The sequence below is a fragment of the Xenopus laevis genome, chromosome 9_10S (genome assembly GCF_017654675.1).
Source record: "Xenopus laevis strain J_2021 chromosome 9_10S, Xenopus_laevis_v10.1, whole genome shotgun sequence".
In the NCBI taxonomy this organism is placed as follows: domain Eukaryota; kingdom Metazoa; phylum Chordata; class Amphibia; order Anura; family Pipidae; genus Xenopus; species Xenopus laevis.
In genome coordinates this window covers 40482948-40498725 of record NC_054388.1, presented here as the reverse complement: position 1 = coordinate 40498725, position 15778 = coordinate 40482948, and the positions used below count along the sequence as shown (strand labels likewise).

The window sequence follows — 15778 nt, the reverse complement described above, 5'->3', positions numbered from 1 at the left end:
AGTGTCCTGCTGTGTGGGTGGGTGCTTAACTGGCTTGAAGCTAGGCTATCCAGTTTGTAGGTTTTTAGCTACAGCCTTTTAGAGGGTAGTCAAACACCAATAAAAGGGCTTTGGTCTTAACTGTTTCTGTTGACAGTAGCCTTATGATAGTCTACAGCACAGTTTAATGGATATTTTTTGCACTACTTGCTCAGTGTAGATGGTACTTTGTGGCAACCCCTTCCTGTCTACAGCTCTTGTTTCTCCCAACACTAAATTGCAAGCTTCTTTGCCTATTACAGGTTAATACAGCAATCAAACCTCTCTACCTCACTACTCGGTAACAAATATGACATTATACAGTGTTTATGGGTCTGGGACAGTCTCTTTGGGTGGGGTCACGCTGTCAGTGTCTCTCCCTCTCTCAATATGCAACTGGTTTTACAGGTTATTTACACCTCTCCTCCTTGTACTCAGGTCCTATTGCTCAGGCTAGATTCTCTGGGAATTGTCTGCTCACTCCAGCACAGACCTGTCCTACAGTCCTCCCCAGCTGATCACTGTCATATCCTCAGGTGCAGCATTACAGAGGGAAAGAGGCTCCACAACAAACAGCCAGGGGAGCTTAAGGGGGGCAACACCATGTTTAAAGGGCAGAGCAAATCCAACAAGTCCCCTACGAAATCTCCAGTCAAGTCTCCTTCAAAAAATGCCAAGTAAGTGGAGGAAAGGGAGGGTGGGGGTTCCTGAGCAATTAATGGGTTTTCTACCTGTCACTAAATACAGGATGCTAAAAACAGCTTTATTACCAGTCTGACTTGCTCTCCCTACTGTTGGGAACATGCAACATATTTTATCCCTTGCTGCAGGCTTATCCCACATCTGCAAGAACATTCCATCCTGCAGGGAAGGGTTGCTATACTTCTTTAATACATTTCATGAGCTTCTTACCTGCTTTTCCTTTGAGCAAAATAGTTTTCTATATATTTGGAAGTGAAGGGGTTAAAGAAGGGACTTTTTTTTGGTATTTGTATATATGGCTTTGTACACACCTGCTGCTCTTGAGCAGCAAATCAGGTTAAAGACTGTTGCTGCAACTTTCTGAAATGAAAGCCACATTATCAGATAGAGATTGCATTAACTTATTTTGAGAGATGTTCCGTTAATCACACTGATACATGTTAGTCTGCATAGGCAGCCTTGACAAGAACCCTATTTGTGTGAGCCATGATTGCTCCACTAGGTAACCTCACGACTCATGTAATGGAACAGGCACTTCTGGTTGCCAAACTGGCATAGCAAACTGGTGTGGAATGCTTGATTGGCACTTAGCAAGGAATAAAGTCAGTAAATGGTCAGTATAATGACCCGCTACGTGTTTTTTACTGCTATGATTTAAGTCAGGGGTTCTTAACCTATGGGTCGGCCCCCAAATATGGGTTCCTGTGCTCAGTGGTGAAGCGATAAAGGAAACAGACCCCCCTCCAATCTGTGCAGGGGCTGTCTGCTTCCTCTATACAGGGGCCAGCGAGAGTGGGTTGTAGGTGACCCACAATTTATCTTGCATCCCAGATGACACATGATTTGTGCAGTTAGGGGGCCACTGCCTGTGCTGTTTAGGCTGGGTCTCCATATTCCCTTACAACAGGCATAAATGATTCTACTACTAAACCAACTATGGGTTGCCAAGATGATTCTGCAACATAATTTGGGTTTCCTGAGAAAAAAGGTCAAGAACCACTTACATAGGGGTTATTTACTAAACTCCAAATGCAAAAATCACAAATATTTTTTTTTATATAAAATCGGACTCTCAGACCTCGGACAGAAAATCCGACATCTCAGACCTGTCGAGGTTGCGTATAAGTGAATGGGAGAAGTCCCAATGATTTTTTGATGTGCGCTGGGTTTTGTGCAAAACCCCAGAGATTTCAGGCAAAAAACATAAGAAAGAGTTTTCGGGTTAAAAATCTGAAAAAAATCATGACAATCAGATGAAAAATCCGAAAAATCATGAAAATCAGATTTTTCACGATTTTTTCCCGCGAACAAAATTTTCGGGAAAGCGTATTAATGAATAAGCTGAAAAAACCGGTGCAGATTTGGTCAGAGTTTTTTTCAGAAAATATTAAGATGAATTCCCCTTTTCTTTATTGTGACCACCTGTGCATCAACGTTTCGGGGGGATTAACCCTCCCTTTGTCATCCTGAGGGTTAATCCCCCCCCCCGTAAGGTTGATGCACAGGTGGTCACAATAAAGAAAAGGGGAAGTTCCCCACCTGCAACATATTTGGTGTTTGTGCGATTCTCTTTCTATTCTTGCAAGTGTTATGACGTGTGCCGACCGTCTTGAGAACTCTGCGCCACCTAAGCAGGAATATCCAAGGAAAGGTGAGAGGTGCGGCTATTTGTACATACAGAACCAAACCTGCACCCCTTCTCTTTATGAATAATAGGCCCCATAATAATTACAAGTTAATTTTGAGTATACTGTTTGTGTAATATGGTCTTACCTCTATAAACTGAAATAATTTGTAGAAGTATCCGCATACTTGGTTCAGTGCCATATCTGTGTAAACAGAAACAAAGAACAGCGATTTTATAGCAGGCAGTAAAATGCTGGGCAGTTCTTATCTGGCATCACATTCCTGGGATGTCCCATTGATAAGGGACAGTATTATGTTGGCCAGCTTTCTGGCACTTCATAAGGGTATGTTTGTATTACATGGATTCCTCTGGTGGGATGGAACAGTATCAGCACTATTATAAATGGGTGTTGGTCTATAAAGTTTTTGTCACATCCCATGAGGAGTGAAAGGCAGCATTAACAAACAGTGAAATGATGCAGTTACCCAGGGCTCTCTAGAATGGGCATCCATCTGCACTGTGGGCAGTAGTAAATGGGACCTTTGGTTTGGTTCCCCTATAAACTAAGGCTGCCGAATGATCATATGAAAAGGTTGGTTACAAGGCTGTTTGCATGCGGGCCTAGGGCGGCAGGATTTTAGGGGCCAGAATGCTGCCCAACCACACCCACACTGGGGATGCTCAAGAGATAAAATGTTTTTTAAAGGAAAACTATACCCCTCAAACAATGTAGGTCTCTTTAAAAAGATATTGCATAAAACAGCTCATATTTAAACCACTGCTTCATGTAAATAAACCATTTTCATAATATACTTTTTTAGTAGTATGTGCCATTGGGCAATCATAAATAGAAAACTGCCATTTTGAAAAATAAGGGCCGCCCCCTCGGATTGTAGGATTCACGGTGCACAGAAACAAACCAAACAAACTATACTTCTTAGACAACATGAGCCAATTAACAGACAGAGTTCTGTCTTTTGCTTCCACACTTCTTCCTGTTACAGTTAAGCTGGCCATAGACGCAAAGATCATATTGTACGAATCCTCGAATTTTCGGACTGTGTGTGGAGAGTCCCGACATTTTTCTTCCGGTGGAGATCTGTCGTTTGGTCGATCAGACAGGTTAAAAGATTTCTGTCGGCTGCGGGTAATATCTCTGCATGTATTGCCGATCGTACGATTTTCAGAGGGAGACTGTCACCAGCTTTGGTCGGACATAACTTTCGTACAGAACATCGGCTGATCGCTTCTTTTGTACTTTATTTGATCGGAATGGTTAGTGGCAGGTCAGGAGATGGATCTTTACGTCAATGGCCAGCTTTAGAGTTGTAGTATTTCTGGTCAGGTGATCTCTGAGGCAGCCCACAGACCATCACAAAGTGGTGGTTCAAGGCAAGAGATGTAAAAGGGTAATATTTATTTAAATATATATTCCAGTTTGATAAGATTCTTTAATATGCCACTTAATATGATATATATATCTGTTGCTCAAGTATTCATTTTTGGGCTATAGTTTTCCTTTAAATTTCCCATGCACCAATCCCCATTTCTCCAGTCCTAATGATGAAAATTTGCGAGAATAAAAGGGAGGGGCCTAGGGCTGCCATTATGTAAATCCGGCCCTGCTTGCATGCACTGAGATTAAATGTGCCCCAAATGTTTGAAATTATGTTGTGAAGGTGAAAAGGCTGCTCAGACAGCTGTTAACTCCTCACTGTCCCAGGTTACCAGGTTACTATTAGTTAGTGTCAAATTGGGTGGCTTTAGCCCAGTGGAGTATCTGTACCAGTTTTCATATGCATACCTTTTACTATAAAGGGGAATGTTGGAAGGCTTGCAAGAGCTCATTTCCAAATGTTGGCAAAGGGTGTAAAGGGCAAAAAAAAAGTGCCTTAGCCATAGGTCATCTTAATGTACGTTATGTGTGAAGCAGACATGGGCAGCATAATGCATCATCAGTTTGCCACTGCATGAATGCTGCTGGACAGAATGTTATTACTAACAAAGGAATTAAAGTGGACCTGTCACCCACACAAACATCTGTATAATAAAAGTCCTTTTTGAATTAAACATGAAATCCAATTTCTATTTTTTATTAAAGCATTCATAGCTGTTGTAAGCTCATTTAAACATCTCAGCTGTCAATCAAATATTGTCTGCCCCTCCTCTATGCCCTGGGCATAGAGGCGGGGCAGACAATTACTTTCACTTTCCATTCAGCACTACCTAAAAATCGCTGCTCTCCCCACATTCCCCCGTTCTCTTCACCATTTAATTGTGTAGCCAGGGCATGGGGATGGACATCAGATCCCCCATTCTGGTGCACAAACAAGATTCTGAGATGATACAAGGCTTGTCTTAATAACAGTGTCCTCAAAATGGCTCCTACCTGCTTGCTGTATTTATGAGTTCCCAGACTGTAGGAAACAAACAAGATTCAAATAATTTATTTAGTGTAATTAAAGTTCATTTTGCTTGACTGATGTGATAAAACAGGTTTATGAATATTTTTTTTAGGTGATGGGTCCCCTTTAACTGCGCCATTGCAGATACCCGTAGAATCCAGCTTTCATGAGGCTGCTAAAAGTTATAAAATAAAAGTAGTAAAATAGTCTGGTTAGTTCTGTGTGTAATTGCGCTGGTGCAATTTGGTGCTCATATTAAATTAGAACCTCTGTGGGTATTTTTACATATTTTACCTTCACACAATGGATTATTGAAGTGCATGTATAGGCCCTGTATCTGCTCTATGCTGAACGCTCATTCAAGATGCAGAACACAATGGGGCTCATTTATAAATACTCAGCAAATTTGCACCGGGGCAGTAACCCATAGCAACCAATCAGTGATTAGCTTTTTTCAACCAATGAAAGCAAACATCTGATTGGTTGCCACGGGTTACTGCCCAGGTGCAAATTTGCCCAGTCTTTATAAATGACCCTCAATGGCTACATTATTGTTAGGCCTCCTGGGCTCTGGGTGGTAAGAGAGGCAGCAGATTGCAGCAATATGATTGATGTATTAATAGCACCAACATTTTAATATTCTCAATATCGTAGGGTGGCAGCCACTGAACTAGCACTGCTGATCAACCGCATGCAGAAGAATGCAGATCAGGTGGAGAGGAACATCCTAGAGACCAACGAGAAGCTAAAAAAGGTAGAAAGGTCTATCACCTGAGTCTTACCTGTGCTTCCAGTATTACCCTTACATGTGGCTTCCTCACCAAAGTCACTCACTCACTAGCAAATCTTTATTTAATGTCACTCACAGACAAATCAGATTACTCATCTGCTATTGCGTAGCTCATCTTTTCTGGTATTGTTTTTCCTTTCCACACGATGGGGCCGATTTATCAAAGGTTGGATTTTCAAATCAAGACAAAACTCATGAACTCTAAAACTATGAATGTTGTGAGATTTGTCTTAAAAAATCTGAATTAAAAAAAAGTACAAACGACGGCTAAAAAAGACAAATACCTTGAAACCCTCTAAAAATTCAAGTTGTTCTGGACGATTCCTAGTGAGAAAAAAACCCTCTAAAAGGCCACATTGACTTTGAGCGGTCCAATAGGATCAGTGCAGCTCCTATAGAACCTCAACAACTTTTACCTGGCGAAGCTTTTTATTAGAGGTTTTCGTGGTTTTCAGACTTAATAAATCTAGAATTTTAAGAGCTTTTTCTTTTTTAAAAAAAATTAGTAAATTACAAATTCTTAGCGATTCATGGAAAAAATAAAAATGGGCTCCTATTGTATAGTGTATACTGTATGTATTGCTGTTAACTTTAGTAATGGCTTGAGATCTAGAATATGGTATAAAAAGAAATTGGGGTCACAATTATTGTATTACATTGTATTACAGCAAGATTTTTCCTGCTTTCCGTTTGCCCCCCTGGTATTGAGGGTGAGTGACTGTTAAGAGACTGCAACTAACATTTCTTTTTTTCGTCTTAGGATGCTGGAAACTATGCTGCAAATCAGGCCTTCCAGTACCAGCAGGAGAATGCACAGAAACTCAAAGATTCTGAGATTTTATTAAAGGATCTCTTTCTAGATGTGGATAAGGCAAAGAAATATGGCCACCCCCAGGCTCAAGAAATTAATCAAGAGTGAGTAAGAATGATGGCAGGTTCAAACAGCATAGCATATGAGATTTCCCTCAAATATTTATCTTCAAATCTTCAATAAGTATCATTCTACCCTAAAAAAATGGAACCTTGCAAGTTCTATGACCTTATGAAATCTTCTGCTATAAAACTGTGCATTCTCACCTTGTATAGACAGTGTTACAATAATCAAAGGCACATATAAACAAGCAGCACACGATTTCACGAAGAAAATCATTATGAGGCTCAAAATGTAGTATGAAGCTTTGCTTGTGACTCAGGTAGAGAAAGTTCTATTAAGCAGTGTACACCTGCCCCAACGGTTTTCAACACACAGCTGTACCAGTAATGGTTTTGACTGCAACTGGGCCCCTGGACCTAGACAGGACCTGTCGGTAAAAGTGGTGAAGCTTTTTAGCCCAAAAGAAAAGACTTTAGGATGAATGGGAACAATTCACAATTCTACTTGCAGCTGTTGAGGATATGGGTGAAAAGAGCAGATGGGGATCAACGGGAGTATAGGTATAGTTATGCTCCTCTTCTGCTATTTCTGGAACTGTGAATTGTAAATTGGATTGGAGAAAGAACAAGGAAAGGAATAGGACGTAGGGTTGGCATAGGTGCTAGGCCTAGACCTAAACACTAAGGACAGATGTATAAGGAATAATACATTGCACGTGTTACTCATAACGTTTATGTAGTAGATATAAACAAAATGTGTGCAAATTGCTTCAAAATGCGTGGTTGGGTTACTGCACTTATCAATATCCTCTTTCAATATCTCCAGTATCCATCACCTGCACGAACGTCTTAATAACGAATGCGCAGAGTACAGGGATTTGTATGAAAAAATTAATATTGTCCCACCAGAACCCAAAGTCAACTGGCCACAGATCCTAGACAAGAAGAAGGTAAGTAAAAATGCAGTGGTCTAGGGATTGAGATTTTTTTTCATATCTTGTATGTGACATAAGAAACTGCCTATAAGAAAATAAAAACTTAAGGCCAGGAAGCATTTTTTTCTGCTTTATATATGTAATTTGGGCACCCCCTAGGCCAGTGATCCCCAACCAGTGGCTCACAAGCAACATGTTGCTCACCAACCCCATGGATGTTGCTCTTAGTGGCCTTCAAAGCAGGTGCTTATTTTTTTATTCCAGGCTTGGAGGTTCGCTTTAACTGCATAAAAACTAGGTGTGCTGTCAAGTAAAGCTTCCTTAAAGGGATACTGGTTTTTTTCCCCAAAATGAATCAGCACTGAAATCTGTTTTTCATAAAAGCAAACTTATTCTTTTATATTTAATTTTGAAATCTGACATGGGGCTACACATAGGGGCAGATTTATAAAGGGGCAGATTCACTAAGGGTCGAATTTCGAAGTTAAAAATACTTCGAAATTCGACCCTCGAATTGAAATCCTTCGACTTCGAATATCGAAGTCGAAGGATTTAGCGCTAAACGTTCGTTCGATCGATCGAACGATTAAATCCTTCGAATCGAACGATTCGAAGGATTTTAATCCAACGATCGAAGGAAAATCCTTCGATCAAAAAAAGGTTAGCAAACCTATGGGGACCTTCCCCATAGGCTAACATTGACTTCGGTAGGTTTTATCTGCCGAAGTAGGGGGTCGAAGTTTTTTTTAAAGGGAAAGTACTTCGACTATCGAATGGTCGAATAGTCGAACGATTTTTCGTTCGAAACGTTCGAATCGAAGTCGAAGGTCGTAGTCGAAGGTCGAAGTAGCCCATTCGATGGTCGAAGTACCCAAAAAATACTTCGAAATTCAAAGTATTTTTCATTCGAATCCTTCACTCGAGCTTAGTGAATCGGCCCCTAAGTGTCAAATTTAGAGTTCATGGGAACTCCCCTGAACTCTAAATTTGACCCTTGATAATGAACTCGAATTTCTGAAAACTCGAATGAACTTGAATTTCTGGGGGGAAAAATGACCAACTGAAATTTATTTAAAAAATTTAATTTTTCAAACTCCGGTGAATGGGATCGACCCTCAAACTCGAATCGAATTTAAATCAAATTCAAGTTTTTTCTCCAAAAAAACCCTTGATTTTCAGGAAGGCTGCAAACTCCAAATTGATCCCAGGACGTCCCCTATAAGCTAAAACAGCAATTCAGCAGGTTTTAGTTTGTGAATAGTCGAATTTGAATGCTTAAATGGCCAGTACAGATAAATTTAGAAAATCGAACTCAAATTTTTTTAAAAACTCAAATCTAATTTTAACTATTCCCTAGCTGAATTCCACTAAAAAAACCTCAAAATTCTAATTCGAATTTTGACTTTGACCCTTGATAAATCTGCCTCATATTGTCAGTTTCCCAGTAGCCCCCAGTCATGTGACTTGTGTTCTGATAAACTTCAGTCACTCTGTACTGCTGCACTGCAAGTTAGAGTGATATCACCCCTCCCTTCCCCCCCCCAGCAGCCTAACAACAGAACAATGGGAAGGTAACCAGATAGCAGCTCTCTGGTAAATATAAGAGCAGCACTCAATAGTAAAAATCCAAGTCCCACTGAGACACCTTCAATTACATTGAGTAGGAGAAACACTAGTCTGCCTGAAAGCAATTCCATCCTGAAGTGCTGGCTCTTTCTGAAAGCACATGACCAGGCAACATTAGCTAAGACGGCTGCCTACACACTAATATCACAACTTTAAAAAATACACTTGTTAGGTTAGGAAGCCAGATAATTAACAAAAACTGATTTCTGGTACATTTTTGCAAGGATCGGAGTCACACTACAGAAAAAAGTGTTGTCTCATCAGAAATTTTGTATGGTTATTTTTTTCTCACATCTCTGCCCACTTCTCTCTACAGAAAGAAATAGAAAATGGACAGTACGGGCCCAGCCTGCCAGAGGTTGAGCGGCAGGTTGCAGAACACAATATCTTGCAGCGAGAGATCGACGAGTATGGAAATGAAATACGCAACCAGGTGAAAGCAAATATGCAAAGTCTGAGCACCATGTTTATATTATATATAAATGTTGCTGCAATGTAATTCACAACAACTAAATCCATATAATGCACAATGCTCCATCCTAGGGTCTCAGTAAAGGAACAGTAACACCAAAAAAATCAATCATTTCAAAGTAATTAAATCAATCATTTAGTAATTAAAATATATTGTACTGTTGCCCTGCATTGGTAAAAGTTATGTGTTTGTTTTATAAAGACTACTATAGTTTACATAAATAAGCTGCTGTGTAGCGATAAGGGCAGACATTTGGGCTGAAAAAGGACAAAAAAAGGCACAGGTTACTTGGCAGATAACAGATAAGCTCTGTAATATAAAACAATGGGATTCTGCAGAATGCATCTATTATCAGCTATGTAACCTGACCCTTGAATGGCTGCCCCCATGGCTACACAGCAGTGGGTTTATATAAACTATAGTAGAGTTTCTGAAGCAAACACACCAGTTTTACTAGTGCAGAGAAACAGTACTTTATATTTTAATTACTTTAAAACACTTTAATTTTTTGATGTTACTGTTCCTTTAAAGGGATACTGTCATGGGGAAAAAATTTTTTCCCAAAATTAATCAGTTAATAGTGCTGCTCCAGCAGAATTCTGCACTGAAATCCATTTCTCAAAAGAGCAAACAGATTTTTTTATATTCAATTATTGAAATATTGAAATCTGACATGGGGCTAGACATATTGTCAATTTCCCAGCTGGCCCAAGTCATGTGACTTCTGCTCTGATAAACTTCAATCACTCTTTACTGCTCTACTGCAAGTTGGAGTGATATCACCCCCTCCCTTTTTACCCCCAGTATCCAAAAAAAAGAACAATGGGAAGGTAACCAGATAGCAGCTCCCTAACACAAGATAACAGCTGCCTGGTAGCTATAAGAACAGCACTCAATAGTAAAAACCCATGTCCCACTGAGACACATTCAGTTACATTGAGAAGGAAAAACAGCAGCCTCCCAGAAAGCATTTCTCTCCTAAAGTGCAGGCACAAGTCACATGACTGGGGGCAGCTGGGAAATTGACAAAATGTCTAGCCCCATGTCAGATTTCAAAATTGAATATAAAAAAATCTGTTTGCTCTTTTGAGAAATGGATTTCAGGACAGAATTGTGCTGGAGTAGCACTATTAACTGATGCGTTTTGAAAAAAACATGTTTTCCCATGACAGTATCCCTTTAATGTTAGAGGGCCGCACAAGAGCTAGGAGATATGGATCATTTGATATTGACTTTCTGCTGCAGAACCAAAAAGTGGTGGGGACCCAGTCAGAGGGGCAGCAGAAGCACCGCAGGAATATATGGTTTTAAATTGGTTTGTGCAACATTATACATGAGCAGAACAAGCACTATGGAGCATGTGAGTTAGACTTGCTACCACAGTATCCAACAGTGTTAGTAGAGCCATTCCCAGCAGAAGTAGGTCCTAATAAGGTCCTAATCTAAATATCTAATCAACAATCTCATTCTCATGCTTTAGGCACAGCACATCTAATATCTCACCTACACATGGTACCAGAATAGCCCTAAAGTAAAGGAGCACTTCTACTAAATGCACATTGTTGCTTTGTTGCACTGATTAATTATTGCAGTATTTTCAAATTAATTTTATTTGATGGTTTTAAAACTTTCTGCTGCTAAACATGGAGTGCATGTTGTAGGGATCCTTCAACATTCTGTTGCATGAAAACACTTTGTCGTCCTCTGTATTGTTCTGCCTTGCTATTCATGCTAGGATGTGACAACATTACTAATTCTTTGCAAATACAAAATGTCATGCTGTAATGTCGCTCAAAAATAAAGCAGTTTCCTAAACAAAATAGTTGAGGATAAACCAATGAATTGTATAAAGGTGTCAGAGGGGCTTGTTGGCACAGAGATAAAAGGGATTAATAGTCAGTAGAAACCAGGTCTAATCATCTTTATTTTTATCTAATTGTGTTTTAACAGGACAATGCAGCCATTAAGAACCAGTATCGGAGTCTACAGGTCAGTCTTATGAAAAGTTTAATCTTTCCTGCATGGGGAATGCAGTTACTACTATGTTTTTGAAAAGGTAGGGGGGGCTACCTAAAAAGGTTAATCCTTCCCATTGTAGGGTCACAAAAAACAAAAGGGAAATATAGGATATTGAGCCTGCAGTGACCCAGACAGGAACTATGGTTACATAATGTTTGTCTCTTCCTCTGATGCTTGGGAACAGTGGGTTTTCCTCCAGTTGGGGCGAGTTTGACTTTAAATTTGGGCAGCCATCTTTGGTTTGGGTTGGGTGCAGGTCAGAGTGGGGAAGTACACTCCCCTGCTCCCAAAGATTCCCTGACTTGGAACCAGAGGCACACACAGAATTAGTGTACATAGAGAAAAGTAGTGGGTACGGTTTGGACTCGGGTCCCAAAGTGGTAACAATTTGGGGTTTTGGGTTGGTGGAGGTTAAGGTTTTGCGGGTTATGGTCAGGTGTAGGTTGAGTTTTTCCTGACCTGCATATCACTTAAACAGATTTTATTTATAGGACATAGAGCTGTCCCCTCTTAGTGCAAGGGAAGACTACCATGAGAGATAGGAACACAGTCTTTATCACTGCATGATGACACAGAGGCAGGTCCGGACTGAGAATTAAAATAAGCCCTGGAATTTCGGGAACACACAGGCCCAATTAGCCCACACAGAGGCCCAAACAGCCCCCACCAGCCCACTAAATGCTGGCTTTCTATGGCACCTTATAGCAGCCCCTCTCGCATTTGCCAGAACCCAGAGATTGCCAGTCTGGGTCTGCACAGAGGTTTTGGTATTTGGGCTGGTATTTGGGCTTGGGCTGGTATAGGGCTAATTTCATATCTGCTGTGTCCTAAGACCAACTTTACGGCAGGTTAAGTATATCGTATTGGCATACTGTAAGTATTTCCCAGCATATTCAGCCATGTAAGTGCTTCCCAAAAGCAGAGCAGCAGAAAAGCCTTGAGCAGGATGGCTGTATACTTATTCCTTCAGGAAGTGTAATACTGTCAGTTTAGAGATTGAACGAATCCTGGGTTCCTGCGTGTAAGAGAAATGGAATAACACTGTTGCCAACATCACTTTCTAACATGAACCATGTAATGGCAAACTCATGGTATACTCAGTATTGCAAGTGTTGGGTATTAAATTGCAAGCATCAATCCCTTTTCCTGCTTTTTATGTAAAAAAAGGAAGAGTCCACTTGGAGAAGTCGACATTTGGGCAGCCTTTATAATCACCTCCATGGTTGCACCAAGGAACTAATGTTTCTCAGCGAGGAGCAGAACAAGATCCTGCGAAAGGACTGGAGTGACCAGATACCTGACTTGCCTGCCACCCGCAGACAATATGAGGTTAGTGACTTGCAGTCCACCATTTAAAGTTGTTCCTTAATTATGGCATCAAGTAGCCCTAAAGATTAGTTGTTGAGCAGAACTGTTGTATCTGTTTGGGTCTTAAACAAAAAAAAAAGCAAAATGACTTAGGAGTCATACCAATGTGGGTAGGGTATAGTGTTAATTTGCAGATATTTATACGCTTCATTGTCAAGGCTGTACTGACGATAAGCATGTGAGGTCTATACTGGGAGTTCTGGGTTTTTTTTCATCCAGAGACTGCAGGACGTTAATAGCAGAAATACTGTAACAAAAACTCTTCTGACAAAAGGTTGTGTGGTTACTGTTGGAATGCAGTGAGACAAGTTACACAGTGGTTACATATACGCATACTCAAAATAAGGTGCAAAACGTAAGGAGGTTTGGACAGCATTGTTTGTATGGCTCAGTGGGTGTTGTTACTAAGAAGCCCAAATGCAAAACTCAGCATAAAGAAGAATGAGGCTCGTGCAGTACTATAGGCATGTTGTTATCCAAAAGTCTACTGAGATATGAGTAGCCTTCAGAACTGTTTACGTCCATCCTTTTGTGCTGCTTAACAAGTGATAACCTCTTTGTAGTGGGTTACTGGTCTATCATGCAATAATGAAATTTAGTTGCAACGTTAGAGGTAAAAATAACAAGTAAAAAAAACTAAAGTATTGTAGAGGTGATACCTATATTGGCTAACAATAAATGCAAACTATGCAAGTTTTCGGAGCACCAAGGCCCCTTTGCCAGGCAAAATACAAATGAAAGCTAGAAAGGCACAGCATATATACTGTTAGATCAGTGAAAGGTGTTCATGGGCAATAAATTAGGAAGTTACAGATAGACAGAGATCAATTGTAGAGACAATACAATGAATTAGGGTGGGTTGTAAATAGTCTGGATTCAGTCAGGTCACATAGTGTGACATGAAACCTGACCCTAAATTAAGGCCCTGTCTTAATGTGTTAAATAACTCCATACATTTGAATTCATAAATCTTCCTTTCCCGTTCAGTTTTAAAGTTCCCTTTTAGAATTAAGACCTGCATGTCCTGAAGACTTTCATATATGACTCCACAAGACATTGTGGTCGTTTCCTTGATGTTTAGGCTTGGAGAAATGGGCCAAAGACTTTCTCCTGATGTTTATACACACAATATCATCTTGGAATGTAGCAATGTCTTGAGAAAATGATGTTGCCACATACTCTGTTTCAGTATCAAGGGTGAGCAGGCTGTGTCGAGAGGCTGTAATAAAGACAATGAACAGTGCAAATTTAGTAAGACACCTCATTCCCTCTTTTCTGTAGAGATTTAAAATGGAGGACCTGCTGCCACAGGAAGAAAACGTGAATCATCTTCTAGATGATGGGGAGAGGATGATCGAGCTAAATCATCCAGCCGTCCCCTGCATTCAGGTGAGAATGGTCTTGTAAATGGCCCAGGGCAATGAACATGTCACAGTGACAAAAGACAGAACTTATATAGAGCAGAAACATTTTGTGTGGGGAAGAAACCTGGGGCCATATGTAAACATGTAATGTGTGTCTGTAAAGTACTCTCTCTTTAGGTGAAACAACATTAATGTTTCTTAATATAAATCAACCCTTTAATGCAACTTACTTATTTAATAATTACTGTATGAACAGATCCATATGAAATGGAAAAACAGACAATGCATGAAGTCAATGCAAATTGTCATCCTTCTGACCTATAACCACTTACCTTGTATCCCGGCATCTAAGAACTGGGACCTGCATAGACGAAACAAGATGAGATGTAATGTTGTTGCTCTACCTTGTGAATCTGCTTGTGCTTGTACACTTGTTAGTAACATTGTACTTATCCTTTTAATAACTTGCAGGCCCACCACGAAGCTCTAAAGGATGAATGGCAAAACTTTCTCAATCTGTGTATCTGTCAGGAGAACCATCTGAAGAACGCAGAGGAGTACAAAAAGGTGAGGGAGGTTGCACACACCCCATGAGAATCTCCATACTGAGTTATAGCAGCATTATCATTGCTTTAATAATAAATACAGAAGTTCAGACAGTGAGAACATTATGGGCTTGTAATATGTCTTTCATTATGTTGTTCAAATTCTACCTCCAGTTTCAAGATGATGCAGACACCGTAGCTCAAACTTTAAAAGAGGTCAACAGAAACCTTGACACCAAATTCAGCCACAATAATTTGGCAGCACCAGGGGCAGCTTCAGAACTGCAGCTCCAGCTGGAAAAGGAAGACAAGCAGCTGATCCAGGCTGAGAAGAGTTTGTCCGCTCTTAAAAACAAGGCCCCTGAGATTGTGCCCATAAAACAGCGAAGGATAAAGTCAAAGCAGCCCTTAACCATCAAGTCCATTTGTGACTGGGATTCTGCTGATGTAAGATGACTAGATGAATGTCTCATTTACACCACTACCGTTATATATTGGTCAGGGGCCCAAAATTAATACCCTATTCTAAGAAATTAGCCATGTATCCCAACCATCTGCCATAAACTAAAAAGAACATGGAGGAAATGTGATGTATGTTGCAAGAAACATAGAAGCCGTTCTTCCAGCTCTCAGACGCATAAGTGTTTTAGCAACTTTAAATCCAAGGATGTGTGTAATAAATAAAGAACTGTGGGGTGGGTGCTAAGAATTGGGGGCTAGGATGAGAGCTGAATGCCACAGAAATGAATAAGACCTGAAGAGGAAGATCTTAACAGGATTGTGCTCCTTTTCTGCACAGATGCAGTTCTCAAAGGGAGAGGTCTTCACTTTAAAGGACAACAGCAAGACTGACAACTGGGTGATACAGGGTCCAGGGGGAGAGACCAAAACTGTGCCAGCTGCCTGCTTTGTAATCTCTCCTCCAGACCAAGAGGCCATAGATAAATTGAAGAGGTAAGTGTCATGTAAGAGGGAAAGTGGGTGCCCTTTCCATTATCTTTTTGGTTCATAGTGAAACTGCATCAATGACAAAA

General features: G+C 40.3%; 1 protein-coding gene across 1 annotated transcript in view; it reads left to right on the top strand.

The window, feature by feature from the left end:
• The first annotated feature begins 454 nt into the window (after positions 1-454).
• evpl.L (envoplakin L homeolog) overlaps positions 455-15778 on the top strand; it is a 26741-nt gene continuing 11417 nt past the window's right edge. The window contains exons 1-11 of the mRNA XM_041577994.1: positions 455-695; positions 5407-5506; positions 6303-6457; positions 7242-7365; positions 9293-9409; positions 11399-11437; positions 12635-12796; positions 14117-14224; positions 14671-14766; positions 14919-15191; positions 15544-15698. Of these exons, the coding sequence (XP_041433928.1) occupies positions 622-695; positions 5407-5506; positions 6303-6457; positions 7242-7365; positions 9293-9409; positions 11399-11437; positions 12635-12796; positions 14117-14224; positions 14671-14766; positions 14919-15191; positions 15544-15698 (1403 nt within the window). The 5' untranslated portion in view covers positions 455-621. The remainder of the gene's footprint in view (positions 696-5406; positions 5507-6302; positions 6458-7241; positions 7366-9292; positions 9410-11398; positions 11438-12634; positions 12797-14116; positions 14225-14670; positions 14767-14918; positions 15192-15543; positions 15699-15778) is intronic.